Raw genomic sequence first — 14990 nt, forward strand, 5'->3', positions numbered from 1 at the left:
AAATCACAATAATCGTCAAAACTAGTGAAATACAGCTCATGTATTGCGGAATCGACAAAAATGAGAGTTTCATTTCTGAGAGATAACTATTTCTCATCATGATTCCGCATTCAAGGTATGTTCATATATTATTAACAAATAGGCTCAAAAGTATTCAGTAAAAAAGGGGTAAAATATAAATATTAATAAAATATACTTACGCAAAGGGAGTATTGTTCAAAGGTCCGTAGTAGTAAGAGTTATTTCTAGTCACAACCCTTCTCTGGAAAAGTTACATAATTATTAGTTCATTATCACTATTAATACACAGTTAAAAATGTCCATAAAAAATTAGAGATAAAATAAAGAATCTATGTTCAAGTACGAAAACTTTCGTTCAAGCACATTAAAAAAATTTTCTAGGCAGCAGGGTTAAGGAAAATATCGATTTTCCCCAGAGAATTTATCTAAAGAGACTTTCTTTTAGTTATTCTAATGTATTGTTATTCATTTCCCAGGTACACTGTAAAAAATTTTAGTGAAAATTTTAAGTAAAACACAAGAATCCTATACAAATTACATAAGCTCTCTTTTGAATACATATATTTTCAAATAAAACTAATGTTTTATCGATTTTTAATTTTTAAGACCTAAAATGGCTAATTTTACAATTTTCAAAAATATGTTTTGGAGTTAATAAGATAATATATCAATTCTATATAAATTCCAAGTTAATTAATTTTGCGTTTATTAAATTATTTGAAAAAGGTAAAGTAAATATTTTCTCTTACCATTCCATCAAGATGGAGCTTTACTGGTAATGTTTTCCAACCAATACGTCCATTTATTGTTAGATTTTTGATCTGAAATAAAAAAAAACGTTTTTTGTTAGCTTGTGAAAAATTTTACGTTTAATAAATGTGTCTTAAAAAATTGCAGCAAACTCAAAAAACTGAAAATGCGGTATGATATTTCATTTATTTATTCAGCATAAATATGATGATAACTAATATATAATTTATTCAAAATTAATAAATATTGGTAAAGTCGCAATGAAAATATTAATAGAAATAGTTCTAAGTCGTATAGGTAACTTACGCAATTTTTGCCAAATTAATTATTTATTAAATATATGCAACTATTACTTGGTAAAAAATTCCGTATCAAAATTGCGGTAAAAAGTTCCGGCACTCAGATTGTCGGTATTTTTTACCGTAAAATCCACTTTTACAGGAGCGTGTTACGGAACAAAAGATCTGATGTACCGTAATTTTTTTAGTAATAATTTCCGTAAAATCACTGAATCACTCAAAGTAAACAAATATTACTATAAAAATTACGGCATAATATTTTACGGTAAATGAATTTTATGGATGATGGACATAAAATGCCGGTACTGTATTCCTTAATTTGATCCGAAATTTTTTCACAGTGCTCATGTTGGATAATTACAGCTTTTGTTTTAGAATAGCGAGGACCAACCAGTTAAAGATCAAACATGAATTTTCCATGCATATAAACATGAAAAATAAAAAGTTTGAAACCTTGTGTTGCTTGGTGTCGGTCGCAAATTTCAGAGATTGTTAAACAGAATAGTTGTTCTGTATTTTATCGGAAGTTAATGCAAATTCCTTCAATTCAAGCGGGATAAAGTTACCAAACAAAAAAAATTTCGAAATTTTCAAAAATTATTACATGCACATCGTTTAATAACTATTCAGTGGAAATTGAAATTAACTCTGACAAATTGATGAAGCTCTTTTTTTTTAAAAGAATAATTATACGTTCGATCATTGTCTGCCTTCAAGTAAAATACTTATGTCTTTTTTTAGCAACTATTAAAGACAGTTGCCATTAAAATCATTGATATTCTTTACATCGGAGAAAAAGACTTTTATAGCAGCATACCAAGATCTCAGTGTAAGGTTTTAACATTTGCTGTAAGGTTACCTGCTATTTGGGATATATTTTTTGTTGCTCTATCTAGCTTACATTAACGACTCTAAAAAATATTTTACTAATTCTCAGTTCGATTCAAGTGTGGAAAATTACAACGCAATTCAAGAAGTACTTTTCTTTATATTCAAGTTTGAATCTTTTGACGATAATGGAAAGAGGCAAAGTTATGCTGAAATGCCCTGTCAAATGTATGCATGTTTAAAATAATCCGATGTTACAATATTAAGAAGTATTTAGCTGAATTTTTCATGTCTTACAGTAACTTTTAGATATTTATTCGTACAATAACTTAGTGCAACTTATAGCTAAACCTCTCCTATATTTTGTTTAATGAGATTTTATTACAATGCTAATTCTGGAAGAATAATGAGATTATTTTTCTGTAAATGTAACAGTTATTAAAAGCAGCAAAAATATAGTTTTGACTTACCATTAATAATGTATCATCGAAATCCTGAAATAGATTGAAAAAGAAATGTATAAAATTCAATCTAGATAATTTAGATAGATTAGATCTGGATAACCAATTTCAATAAATTTTATGACGTAAAAAGACATGAGAAATTTTTATTTATTTATTAGGATATTTATATGCTTCTTTTACAAAGGAACTTCAAGGAATTTTTAGTACTTACCCGAGGACCTAATTTATCATCATCTACTATTTCAACTTCAGCCATATCAACCATGTTATATTCAGGTTTCAGCATATCTTGAAACTAAAGAGAAATATTTAAAATAATTTCTGATTAAAATATGAGTAATAAATAAGCTTTTGTATATTTTATTTAAGTTTAAATTTAAGAAGAACTATTTAGATATTTTAATTAAATACACTTTTGAATTAAACAATGGAATAGCGTAATTAAGAATAAAGAGGCTCATTTGTTTAATAATGAAGTTGCAATAAATTTGAACGTTACTAAGGTTCAGCACGCTTAAAAATATCTAACAGTTCAGGAAAAAATGACAAATAATGCTATATTTTCTGTTTAAAAACTATTTGAAATTAATAAAAATCAGATTTTATTTTTTGAAAAATTATTATTTCTTACTTACCAATGGTCTGAGATCAGGATGGTATAAAACAAAACCATTGTTTGTAACAACGAAGGAATAACCATTTACACCAAGCTATTGAAGGAAAAATAAATATTAAAAATCTAAATTATGAGAAAAATGAAAATTAAGTTGCATAACAATAATGCTTCATAAGTGAAAAATGCTGACATTTAACAAAAAGAGTGAATGCAATTTTCAAATAAGGGAAGCATGATTGATTAATTTATTGTATTCTTAAAAGAAAATACTCAGATTATGACTGACCATAAATTAAAGCCACCTAGGTTTTAATATTATAATATTATTTTAACTATGGGGACGTCCTTTATTCAAAAGGGATTTAAAGAGCTTTCCATTTATTGTGTGATTTTAAAGGAAATAACAGTTTAAATGATTTCTTTGAAACTTTTTCTAAATCAAAGGACTAAATTATGGTTGCTGTCTTGGAATGAACGGTTCTGTGCAGCCGTCCAGATGGACATTAAAATTACATCGCGTCTATGTAATAGCAAACTGGAATTATTGAGTAGGTCATTATAAAGGTAGGATCGCTTTGGTGGTTGTAATAAAGATCGTAGATTGTATTACTTTAAAAATAAAGATTGCTTATCCCCGCTTTAAAAAATGCAAAATCGGAAAATGGATATTTAAATAGGGGTCTTTCATTTCTCTAACTGATATATTTTTTTTTACCTCTCTATTCAAAAATAAATTCTAATACAGTGGAACTGATCTTTTAGGAAAATGGATGCATAATGGATAAAATCCAAAGCGAAATTGTCAAAGATCATTTCATTTCTGATATCCATTATTTCTAGCAGGGGATCTGAAAAATATGCATCAAAAAATAAACATAGAATCAAAAATCTAAAATTACGAATGCTTGACTTTTGACTTGACTTTTGACTTGAAACTTGACTTTTCAACCCCTGAGTTGGGGCAGCAGAAACTTCAAAATCTTAAATATATATATCCCCCCTTTTTTGCAATCTCAAAATAATCAACAAAAAAAAAGTACCCCGATTTATATGCTTTTGTATTTTGGTTCCATGATGGCACTGTAATAGCAAAATAGAAAGGGGGTGCCATATTGTTTAAAATAGAAATATTTCAAAAAATACATGTCCAATCGGGAAAAAAGTATTTCGTGTTTTAAAAAGGCTATCTAATGACCCAAATTCGACAACAAATCCTGGAGCAGATATTAAGGTTGAATGCTCAGTTCAAACCAGGCATTTTGATCGACCAGATCGGAAAGTGGTTAGTCCCCAAGTATGTTTGGTAGTCGTTTTATCAACTCACTAAAGAGATGAAATGCTGAGTCAAACTTGCCGAGTTCCAAGATAGAACCTCGGACCTATGAGACGGGAGAGCGAAGTCTAAATTTAAGAGTAATGTCATGCAAGAAATAACTTTATATGATTATTTATACTTTTAAATAAATGATCACATTTTTTTCAATAGTGATCGAATAATTTATTCCCTTTCTTCAATAATTATCGAAACTATATTGAATTATAATGTATAAAAACTCTTGCACTATTTTTATTTTTATATATGTTTATATGTATTTTTTGCAAGGCAAAATTCAAATTTGAAATTAATTGGTTAAATGGTTCTATAAAAACTACAATTCAAAAACTTTTTTTTCCAATACAAAAAAAAATTCAATTGTGGCTTATTATTTTTCCACAACTCTATGTCTGATTTACTTCAAAATTTGTAATGCATTGTCTAAAAATTTAAATGCAAAACTATTCATACATTATAATTTAAAACTCGTTGAATCATTATAATAATATTATAATTTAAAATTATATAATATTAAATAAAAAATTATAATTTTTTTTCTTTGATTAATGGAGGGATAATAGAACGAATGATTTACATTCGAATTTAATAAATTTACTACGAATTTAATAATTTTGCGCGAAATAACTTTTGATTTGCATATTTAATTTCATGGAACTCTTTTGATTAATTTCCTTTTTTGAATTTCTTTGATTGACTTAAAAAAATGAAAATAATGTTTTTTATAAATATTATATTTAACTAATATTGTAAATGTTTACATAAATATTATACTATATATAATATATAAAATATATTACAAAATATACTATAAAATTTTTGGAAGTATTAAAATCAAACTTACTTTATGAGGTGGAGTTAGTTTAATTATTTCTCTAATTGGAACATCTGTCCCAGCTACTCCTAAAATATTAGCTACTCGCATCTGTGAAAAGAGTATTCACTATTTCAATACTAATTCCATATAGAACTAAGTGTCAACAAGTAAACCATTTCATTACTAGTAAACAATGCAAACAGGTATGAGCATGTAATAAAGATGTTCAGGATTAAACATAAGCAATAGTTTTGAGCAAGATAGTGTTCTCTAGCGATGTTGTAAATAATGATACACTACTTTATTGTTCAGTTTCTTCATACATATCAAGTTAATTTGTTTCTATAACAATATTCAACTATTTTCTTTTATTTTTTATACTAAACTGTCAACTGAATGTAAAATCATGTAATAATTGAAAGAGAATTTGATTCTCTACATTTTCGTCATATTTAATGATGAAAAAGTAACTTTAACATTGAATGTAAGAAAAAACGCAGTTAAAATGTTATAAAACATAGCTTAGCATAGTAGCTAAACTCAGGAAGTATGAAAAGTGTTAATTTTTCTTAAAATGTGAAAAAGATTTTATCCATAAAACTTTTAATTGTTTTTATTAAATGGATAAAATATAAATAAATTTGTTAGGAAATTTATCACATTAGGATTAAATAAGTTTTTCTAATAAAAAGGATAACTCTTCAAATCAACTTTAAAATAAGTTTGAAGTTATATAAAAAACCAACTTTACTATTATGAAATATTTACATATATTACATCAGAAATTATTATATATAAATTAAGTCAACTGAAAAAGATAACCGATGTAAAAAAATTAAAACTGTAAAAAAATCAAATAAATGCTTATAAAACAAAAAGTAAATCAAATATCATAGTGTAAAAATGAAGCAAACCGCCTTCTTTTTGATGCTTACTCATAATTGTAACTCAAAATTAAATGAAAATCGTATAAGCTATACCTCTTTTGTTCTTTCAATCCAGATATTTTTGCTGCTTCTAATTCTTTCAGTTACATTCTGAAATTAATTTTAGAATTTAATTTATTGCATGTGAAAGTGAATAAAATGTCTAGCAAACAGTGCAATAAAAATTTTATAACTTACTGAAAAATTTCGTCTGTCAAACACTGGAGTAGCCACTGTCACCAGAAGCTGTACAGCCTATAGAAAAGTGATAAAAATTGAATTAATTTTTGACATTTACTGATAGTTATTTGTTTAAAATTTATTATGTAACTCAGTATTTCTTAAGCAGTAGTTTTTGATTCGTCACTTAAAATAGACAAGAGTTGGATAAAATAATATGAACAAACCTAGAAAACTGTTTTTCTTTTAGTTAGAGATATCTTGGAGCTGTTAGTTTACTCTAACATCACGATTTGACATCACGACTTAAATTATTTAAGAAATTGTGTTTAGCAAAACGATTAAAGGAGGGTTAAAGTTTTTCCCTTTTCATAATATCAGCAATTTGAATTTTTTTTTTTAAATTTGCGATATTAATGAAAAAAATAACTTTAAATTTTAAGTGTTTTTAAAGAAAGAAGCATTTAAATTCTTCCACTCATTTTGGACGATACAAACTTTCTGCAAAATTAATATTATTTCCAAAAGCTTTGATTATGATTTAAAAAAAAAATCTTATAGTTAAGCTGTGTAAAATTTTTTAAAGCATTTTTGCAAGAAGGGCAATTTCCGTTGAATATGCATAGCATTGTCCATAGCATTTTGTATAAACTAGGTTACTGATGCAGCTGCAAACTTTATTTTATCTATAAACTTTCTTTCAAACATGAAGACTCATTTTTAAAATATTTTCTTTTTGTTCTACCAACACAATTGTCAGTTGTCGGGCACGGCTGCCTTAGGCAGATAATTCCATCTCAATCTAACTGACGTCAGTACTCAATTATTACAATTTTAACAAATCAAAAAAATGGTTAAGAAGCACTGGTTTAGTCAATATGTATTTACTACATGAAATATTTTATTCAAAATCTATATTTCTTGAAATAATTGTAGAACGCAAAGAATACATATAATTTAATTTCCACATACATACCTTTGGTATTTATTGTTCCCTCTTTTTTAAAAAATTTAAGTTTAATCATTCAGTGCTTAGTTTCTTCATACTTAATGTTCTGAATTCCAGTCTAAACACTGCTTAAAAGCTCATTTTGTGGAGGATTTTTTTTTATTCGGAGCATAGCTCAAAATCCGTATTTAAGACAAATGACATCAGCTCAAAATGGCTCATGGCTCAAAATGACAAATGGCTCGAAATGTTTATTTAAGTACATGGACATGGCTCAAAATGTGTACATGAGAAAATGGACATGGCTTAAACTACGTATTTGAGAAAATGGACATATCATTTTCAAACTTTCCTTATGAGAATTGTTTTTTTCCAACGAACTATCTAATGAGTCCATATAAGGAAACTAGACTTTCCTGTAAACTGGTACCATATAAACTGAAAAATTATTAAATGAATCTTTTCATTAACCGGAATTATGTTTTTTTAACCAGAAATGTCATTACCATACGGTAATTTTACCAGAATTTCTTATGCAATGTCAAAAATAGCCATTATTTTTTAGTGCTTAAATCATTCGTGATTTAATTCGGAAAGTCTTTTTGGTATAAATGAAAAATGTAATAATTCATCAATAAATAGATATTCAATAAATTTGACTCTAATAACTTCATTTTTGATAATAATTTAATAGCTTTACTGATATTTTTGGTTCAACACTTATTTTAAGAAATTTAGTGCATTTGAGTTTGGTGTACAGTTAAAAAAATTAATTTTTTATGAACAAAGGGAATTTTTTCAAGTTGTAGTTTTTATCTTCTGCTTAAAACCCTGTTTTGTAGAAATAATTTTTGATTTTTTATACATCAATACGCGAAAAATGCCCATTTAGAATACCCATACCCATGATCACAAAATTTATCTGGTATTAGTGAGATATTAGAGAGCAGTATTTTTTTCAAAATTTGTGTTTAAAAATATGGAAAAAGAATAAACAAATATTTTAAAGCTTTTGAAAACTGTAAATTTTACATTTATAAAACAAATCCCAGACTAAAGAGGACTAAAAGTGCTCTACATTTCGGATTTTTAATTTTTGTTAAATAAATGAGAAAATATCGAATCAAGATATAAAAATGTGAAGATTTGTTGAAAAGACAAATAAAAGTTTAAAAATTTAAGTTATTTGCTTAAACACATATGCAGTTCAGTCAAAAAAATTTTCGAACTTTGCCTCCACAATAAAAAAACACATGTCTTATCTGTTATTGTCTGCTTAATTATATGTATTAGCAAAAATAGCAGATAAATGCACTAAATTGAAATTATAATGCATGTGTATACAGTATATAATTAATTTTTTTCCGTATTTTCCACCAACCATGATCAATCAATTCTATTATGTTCTTTTTTCATATTTCATCAGAGAGATTTAGCCCATTCACATAGCATGTTCATGTTCTGCACAAGCTCTATGCTAAGAATCGAAATAGTTTGGAACGAACTGAATTTGTAACGTTTGCACTTTTGCATGCAAAAGTGCAAAATCTCTCTGATGAAATATTGCACATGATTTAATTGTTTGATCATGATTAAATTGAAAATATAGAAAATTCATATACGCATGAATTGAAATATAACGTGTTAAAATCTTAAAATCTGTATTTAGTGCATTTATCTGCTATTTACGGAGATTCTTCTTATGTAAATAGCTCTTAAAATATAATCTAAATAGTTCTCAAAAATAAAAGTTTGCAAATTTTCGCCCGACCTTGACTGTTTCAAAATAATTATTTGGGAATACAATATAAAAAACTATAAATTCCTTTACTATAATAAATATCGCTTTTGAGATGACGAAAAACATTTAAGCAAAAGTACTGCAAAGAAGCAGCCAAGCCATTCTCTAAGCAATAATTTTTAAAACAATTAACCCTAAAAATGGGACTTAAGGTTCATGAAGAATATTATCTATACATTATTTCTGTAAACTTACCCTGCTAGCCGCAGATGAATTCTGTAGAGACTGGAAAGCCAAAGAAATGTAGTTACTTTAAAATGGCTTACAAAAACGAAATTTTTAAAAGAGTGCTAAAAAAGTTTCAATTTGGAGAACAAATGTGATAAAAAGTGCAAAAATAGGATGCTTCTGGAAGGCCTGTGCTCACATTGTACAAAAAGCAAAAACAGTTGAATATTTAAAATATTTAATTTTTAGAAACACAAAACATTTTTAAGAAAACGTGGAAATGTGACACTTTATATCTACATTTAATTCTTTTTTTTTGCAATCAATAATTATTAAGATTTTAAAAAATATTAATAACAGTTGGTACTTTTTTCTAAGTTACAAAAACTACTTTATGATGATTAAAGACATTTATAATTGAGTGTTTTTATTTTTAGTTTAATACTGCATTTTATTTCAGATCTTTAAAAAATGAACTTTCCGCAACCAAGAGATGTATTTAGAGCACTTTTTATGGGGAGCTATATATGAAATAATCAAAATATTAATTAAAGATTCTAATAAAATCTTAAACATTCAGAAATGTGGGTTTATTAGAAGAAACAGGAACAATATAATATTATAATATAGCACTTATCGATTATGAAATATTATAATACGAATGCATAGAAAATATTTTAAAACATGCATATAGCATCAGAGCATCATGTTTTAGTACTAGAAAATAACACAGCCAATGGTATAAAAGATTGTTCTGATTCATGTAATAAGTCATAGCCAGACGCCTGTTCATGCAGTAAAAAAATATTTTTCATGCTACAAATGTTAAAAAATTCCAAAAAAATTTTGGCATGCGTAGTGAAAAAAGTCCAAGAAAATAAGCATAACGGATTTCAGGATAATTCAGCTATCTCATGGTAATGATTCAATTTATCGAGCACAATTATTTTTAAAACAAATAGCAAAAATAATAAATTATTTATAAACAAATCAAGTAAACCTGATGAAAATTTCGATACCGAATGTTTCAGTGAGTTAATCTGGGTGACCATAACCAGCCTCCCAGACTATGTGATTTATCGTTGTTTTTTTTAGTCTTAGATAACAAGCCCTTAACCACCCACACCTTGAAGAAAAAATTAAGTGCGTCAGTATAGTTCAGTAACAATTATGGCCATTGAAAATTTTAACAAAAAAAAGCTCACGTGCCAGCGACACCACCTTCTTACCCGATGTATTACTCTATAAATAAAGAACCAAACGCTTCATCCATCTCGTATACCTAATGAGTTAAAATTGAAAATGTTTAACAAAACACTTGCGTTGTCTTTAAAAACATTTTGAGTCCTGTTTATTTTATTAATTTGCAAAATGTTATAGTAATTTGCAAAATCCATCCATTTTTTTCACGCTTTATACACTAAATTAAACTATTGAGTAAGTTTAATGCTATGAGAATATCAGTTGTAAAAATGAGAATACCAGCTGTCAAACATTTAATTTTTTTTAAACCTCTATTGAGTATGATCAGCCTACTATGACCAGACTTTATTGCAAATATAGCTTTCGAATGTTCAAGCATTCAACTTATCTTTTAACTTGGGGAAAAATTTTCAAGAATTTTTTTTTCTCAGCTATATATTATATTATTTATATATATTTTTATTTTCTCAGCTCTATTATATTATTTCTTGGAAATAAATAAATAAGTAATAATAAAAAAACTGTATTTTGATCAATAGACTTCGATGACACTGGACTTTCCTTGTATGGGGGAGGTGGTGTCAAGCTCCATTTATTTATATTATTAGTTTAAACGGAGGATCAATTTGTAGTGGTGGCTTGGAGCCCATCGCAGCTTGGAAATAAAAAAGTGATCGGTCAAACGACATTGCTTGTTGTCTTACAGTTGTTAAGTCTTAGCCTTCGTAACCTCTTGGACGTCAAGCGACTGTTGAGGAAGTGTTTCACTTGTAAGAAAATTGCTCATCTATATTAATTATTACAACTAGAATTATAACAATTTATCAACAGTGCAATATAAGTTTATTTTTGTAAATTGAAATTTTTTATAAAATAATTACCTTTGAATCGAAAAAGTTTGCTTGATTTAATGAAATTTACTGTAGTGATTTATTTAGTTTCCTCACATTATCATATTTTTATAAAACTGAAAAGATGAATTGAAAAGATTCCTCAAAAATTTTAAATAAAATGACAACAAACTGCATTTTAAACAAATTTCGCGGCACTATTGGAAATTCTTTTAGAACAATCAACCTAAATAAGCATTGAAGAAATTTTCGTTGTGCATTAACTATATTTCCTAAATTAAAAAAAATATGAGTTAAATTGATTGTAAAAAAAATATTTACTCATCCTGAAATCCGTTAAGACATATTTCAAGAGAAAATAAATAATGTGATTTACCTTCTTTTTTAATGGACGACGAGGTGCTTCTGGTTCTGTTGCATATTCAATATTAGGAGATGTTCCTAACATATAGTGATCAGATGAGATGTTTCCTTCTGGATAATCTTGCATTACAGTTTCTACGTCTTTTTGCCTTTTTTCACGCTTTTTTGTTTTAAGTTTAAGAATTTCATCCCTTTCTCTTTCTTGCCACAACCAGTCAGTTAGTTTAACATCCTGTAAAAGTATGACACAGCGTCAAAAATATTTTAGGACTGGAGCTAAAATATGAAATAAGAACAACACATGATAATAAATTTTTTAGAAACAAATTCCTCAATGTTTTAATAGTTTTATTACAGAGATGTAAAAATAATATTAATTCCTATTTCGAAATTATGTTTAATGTAGAATATGGATACTTTGAATATACTTCGATGCATGAAATATTCTTGGCTTTCGACGAAACCGTTTCATGGGAAATTACTCCGAACAAACATTTCTTCATGATGATGAAATTACTATTTTTTTTAAGATAGGAATTTCGTCAAAATTATTAGGCTTAATGTAACTCATCGATTACACAATTCATTAAGAAACACAGCATAAACTAAAAGGGCACATGATTGAAGAAGAATGACTGACTGCTGGTCAGTCATCGTCATGCAACAAATCTGGTAATTTTGTTCAACAGTTACGAGTACTAACCTGTAGACCATCTTGTCATACAGTATAAAAGGCTTTAAAATTTAAAAAAAAAATACTCAAGAACTTACAGCATGCACACGAGTCTAGAAGCAGTTTAATCATATAGTTTATGATTCGTCAAAAAACACGTGATTTCGTACTGTAGCTCAAATAGAGTTTTAGTTCTGAATGTATTAGAAATATGCAGAAGAATTTAAAATATGTAGAGTACAAATACGATTTCAATAACTTGAATGGTCAAATAAATTACTTGAAAACAATGATTTAAGAAATTAAACTTGAAGTTTTCATCTAGTATTAAAAAAATAGAGCAACAAAGCATAAAATAAATTTCTTTTAAAGTAAAACATTTCTCTTTCAGTTATAAAAAAGTCACTCTAAAACAACAGAATGATAATGATCATCTATTTTTTTGTAGATATTTACTGGTACAATTTTTAAGATTTTTTTTCAGAATTTATTTAATATATTCACATACTTAAGCAGACATGTATAATCTGAATGGAAGGACTGGCTTCTAAATCCCTGTCAAATAGAGAGAAGATAGAGAGAACAAATTGGAAAAGAGTAGAGAGAACAAATTAGAAAAGGACAACACAGGAAACCCTCCACTCCGCACTAATCCGCATTTGCGTTACATGGAAAGGAAAACTTCCCACGGTTAGCCTGACAGCAAGGGGACTCTAACCCATAATCAGACTATGACTGAGGATAGTTCACGTCGACATTGTGGTCAGGGCTAGCCGGATGCGGAATTCATATCTATCGGCCATCTCTGGGATTTGAACCCAGTTCACCTCATTGGAATGCGAACGCTCTATCCCCTGAGCCATCGCGGTTCATTGAGATTGTTAATGAAGACATTAACGCTGTTAGAAGTTCATGATAAATATTTCAAAGATTTTTAAAAGAAAAAATGCATGTGTTGACTACATTCGTCAGAATAAGTATTTTCACTAAACACGATAAGTAAAACTGGGCTTCTGACATAAAACAATATGGATAATAAAATTAAACTTACCGTAATATCAGCATACACTGATGACCATACAGTTGGGTGATCTCCCGATAACACTACTGGTCGACTCATTACGGGAATATATTTCTAGGGAAAGAAATTCAAATTTCATATTAAAAAAAACAGTTTACTTCATGAGTATTTTTCCTTCAATTAAATATTAAGTATAGTAAATCAGATATATATCATAATATATAAATTGACACTACTTCATTCTTCTGCTTCTACGAAAACAAATTATTTAATTCCTAATGAAGTAATAACTAAATTTTGACAGTTTAAAAAAATAACAAAAATATTTATCAAAATTCTGAAAAAAATGTCCCTTTTGACGACCGAGTTCAGTTTGCAGGAAAGAGGGCTTTGGAAAACTAAGTAATTTTTAGAATTCTCTTTTATTTATATTAAATATATATCTTTTATTTATTAAAACTGAGTAATTTTTAGAATTATCTTTTATTTATATTAAATATATATCTTTTACTTATTAAAACTGAGTAATTTTTAGATTTCTCTTTTATTTATAAGCTACCTTTTGTGAAAAAAAATTTTTCTCTATAAAACTTCATAAACTTATAACTCATATTTATTCATCTATAAAAACTTCTTACCTGAACTTGTTCTCTGACTTCAGCAAGGGTTGTAACATGAGTATAATAACCTGTAACAATATATAATTTATTAATTGATGACATTAGATACATTCTCCAATTTATTTATGAAAATTTAATATCAAATAACCAAATTTTCTATCCAAAGAAACTTTAAATATTGTCTTCTGGAAATAGAAAATTATTTACATTAGAGAGACTAGCATATTTTTCTCTAATGCAATTATTGACCTTTATCTATATTTTTATATCTTTTCAAATATCAAGTCAAGTTTTAAAGCATTCTTAACAATAAACTCCTCTCAATTCTTTTGAAACGATTGTTGGCTTTGAAAAGTATTTAACCTGCACTACCTAATTATTAATTCACCAGATTTTAATAAAATTCATGTTATTTCCTGGTTTTAATATTAGCCTGTAACTTTAAGTGTGTGTATTTTTCTTGATTCATTTAAATATACAAATTGGAAGATCGATATTGACTGTATATGTATATTGGTAAATCAATAATTTGTTGGTGCACAATTAAGATATTGCTAACCACGGTAAATTTATATTATCCCCCTCTTTATGTAAAGTAGTTATTCTCGGTTAAAAATCATCCATCAAAAAATTACTCTATTATTTTATTCAGGTTTCCTTTAATCCTCTGAGAAGGGTTCAAAGTTACGTTTGAGTTCAAAGTTCAAACGGAACGTTTATTGCCTCAAATATTATGCATTACCCGGATTCGTAATAGTTTTGCAAAGTAAAAACAAAAAAAACTTTATTAAGATATTTTCTTTATACATACAGTAAGCAATTATTTTAATTTCTGTTCTCCCATTTTACGTTTCTAAGGATTTTTAATTCTTTACGTGTACTTAAATTAGTTACTTTTTTTATTTTGCAAGTGTACTTTTTAATTCTTTTTTTTTTTTACTTAATCTGTAGTTTTTACTCAATTCTTTAGCTTTAAGTACTAGTACTTTTACTCGTTCCTCAATTAACGTAACGTTTCTGTGCATGATATTGCATGTAAACAACAAACACATATTAAACACTTCTTTTGGCTACAATTATATAAATCAGTAATATATATATAACTGT

General features: G+C 27.2%; 1 protein-coding gene across 9 annotated transcripts in view; it reads right to left on the reverse strand.

Annotated features, from left to right (window-relative positions):
- Nucleotides 1-14990, reverse strand: part of LOC107437533 (voltage-dependent calcium channel subunit straightjacket) — a 350222-nt gene that overhangs the window by 48092 nt on the left and 287140 nt on the right. For 5 of the 9 annotated variants that reach the window (XM_071187231.1, XM_043040080.2, XM_043040079.2 and 2 more), the window contains 12 exons: nt 13902-13951; nt 13294-13377; nt 11583-11801; nt 9180-9209; nt 6253-6309; nt 6109-6165; nt 5156-5236; nt 2998-3072; nt 2574-2657; nt 2369-2392; nt 771-842; nt 201-262 (listed from right to left, as the gene is read on the reverse strand). In XM_071187231.1, the coding sequence (XP_071043332.1) occupies nt 201-262; nt 771-842; nt 2369-2392; nt 2574-2657; nt 2998-3072; nt 5156-5236; nt 6109-6165; nt 6253-6309; nt 9180-9209; nt 11583-11801; nt 13294-13377; nt 13902-13951 (895 nt within the window). The remainder of the gene's footprint in view (nt 1-200; nt 263-770; nt 843-2368; nt 2393-2573; nt 2658-2997; nt 3073-5155; nt 5237-6108; nt 6166-6252; nt 6310-9179; nt 9210-11582; nt 11802-13293; nt 13378-13901; nt 13952-14990) is intronic. The other 4 variants (XM_071187230.1, XM_043040081.2, XM_071187229.1 and 1 more) reach the window with 1 other exon arrangement.

Source organism: Parasteatoda tepidariorum, chromosome X1 (assembly GCF_043381705.1).
Source record: "Parasteatoda tepidariorum isolate YZ-2023 chromosome X1, CAS_Ptep_4.0, whole genome shotgun sequence".
Classification (NCBI taxonomy): domain Eukaryota; kingdom Metazoa; phylum Arthropoda; class Arachnida; order Araneae; family Theridiidae; genus Parasteatoda; species Parasteatoda tepidariorum.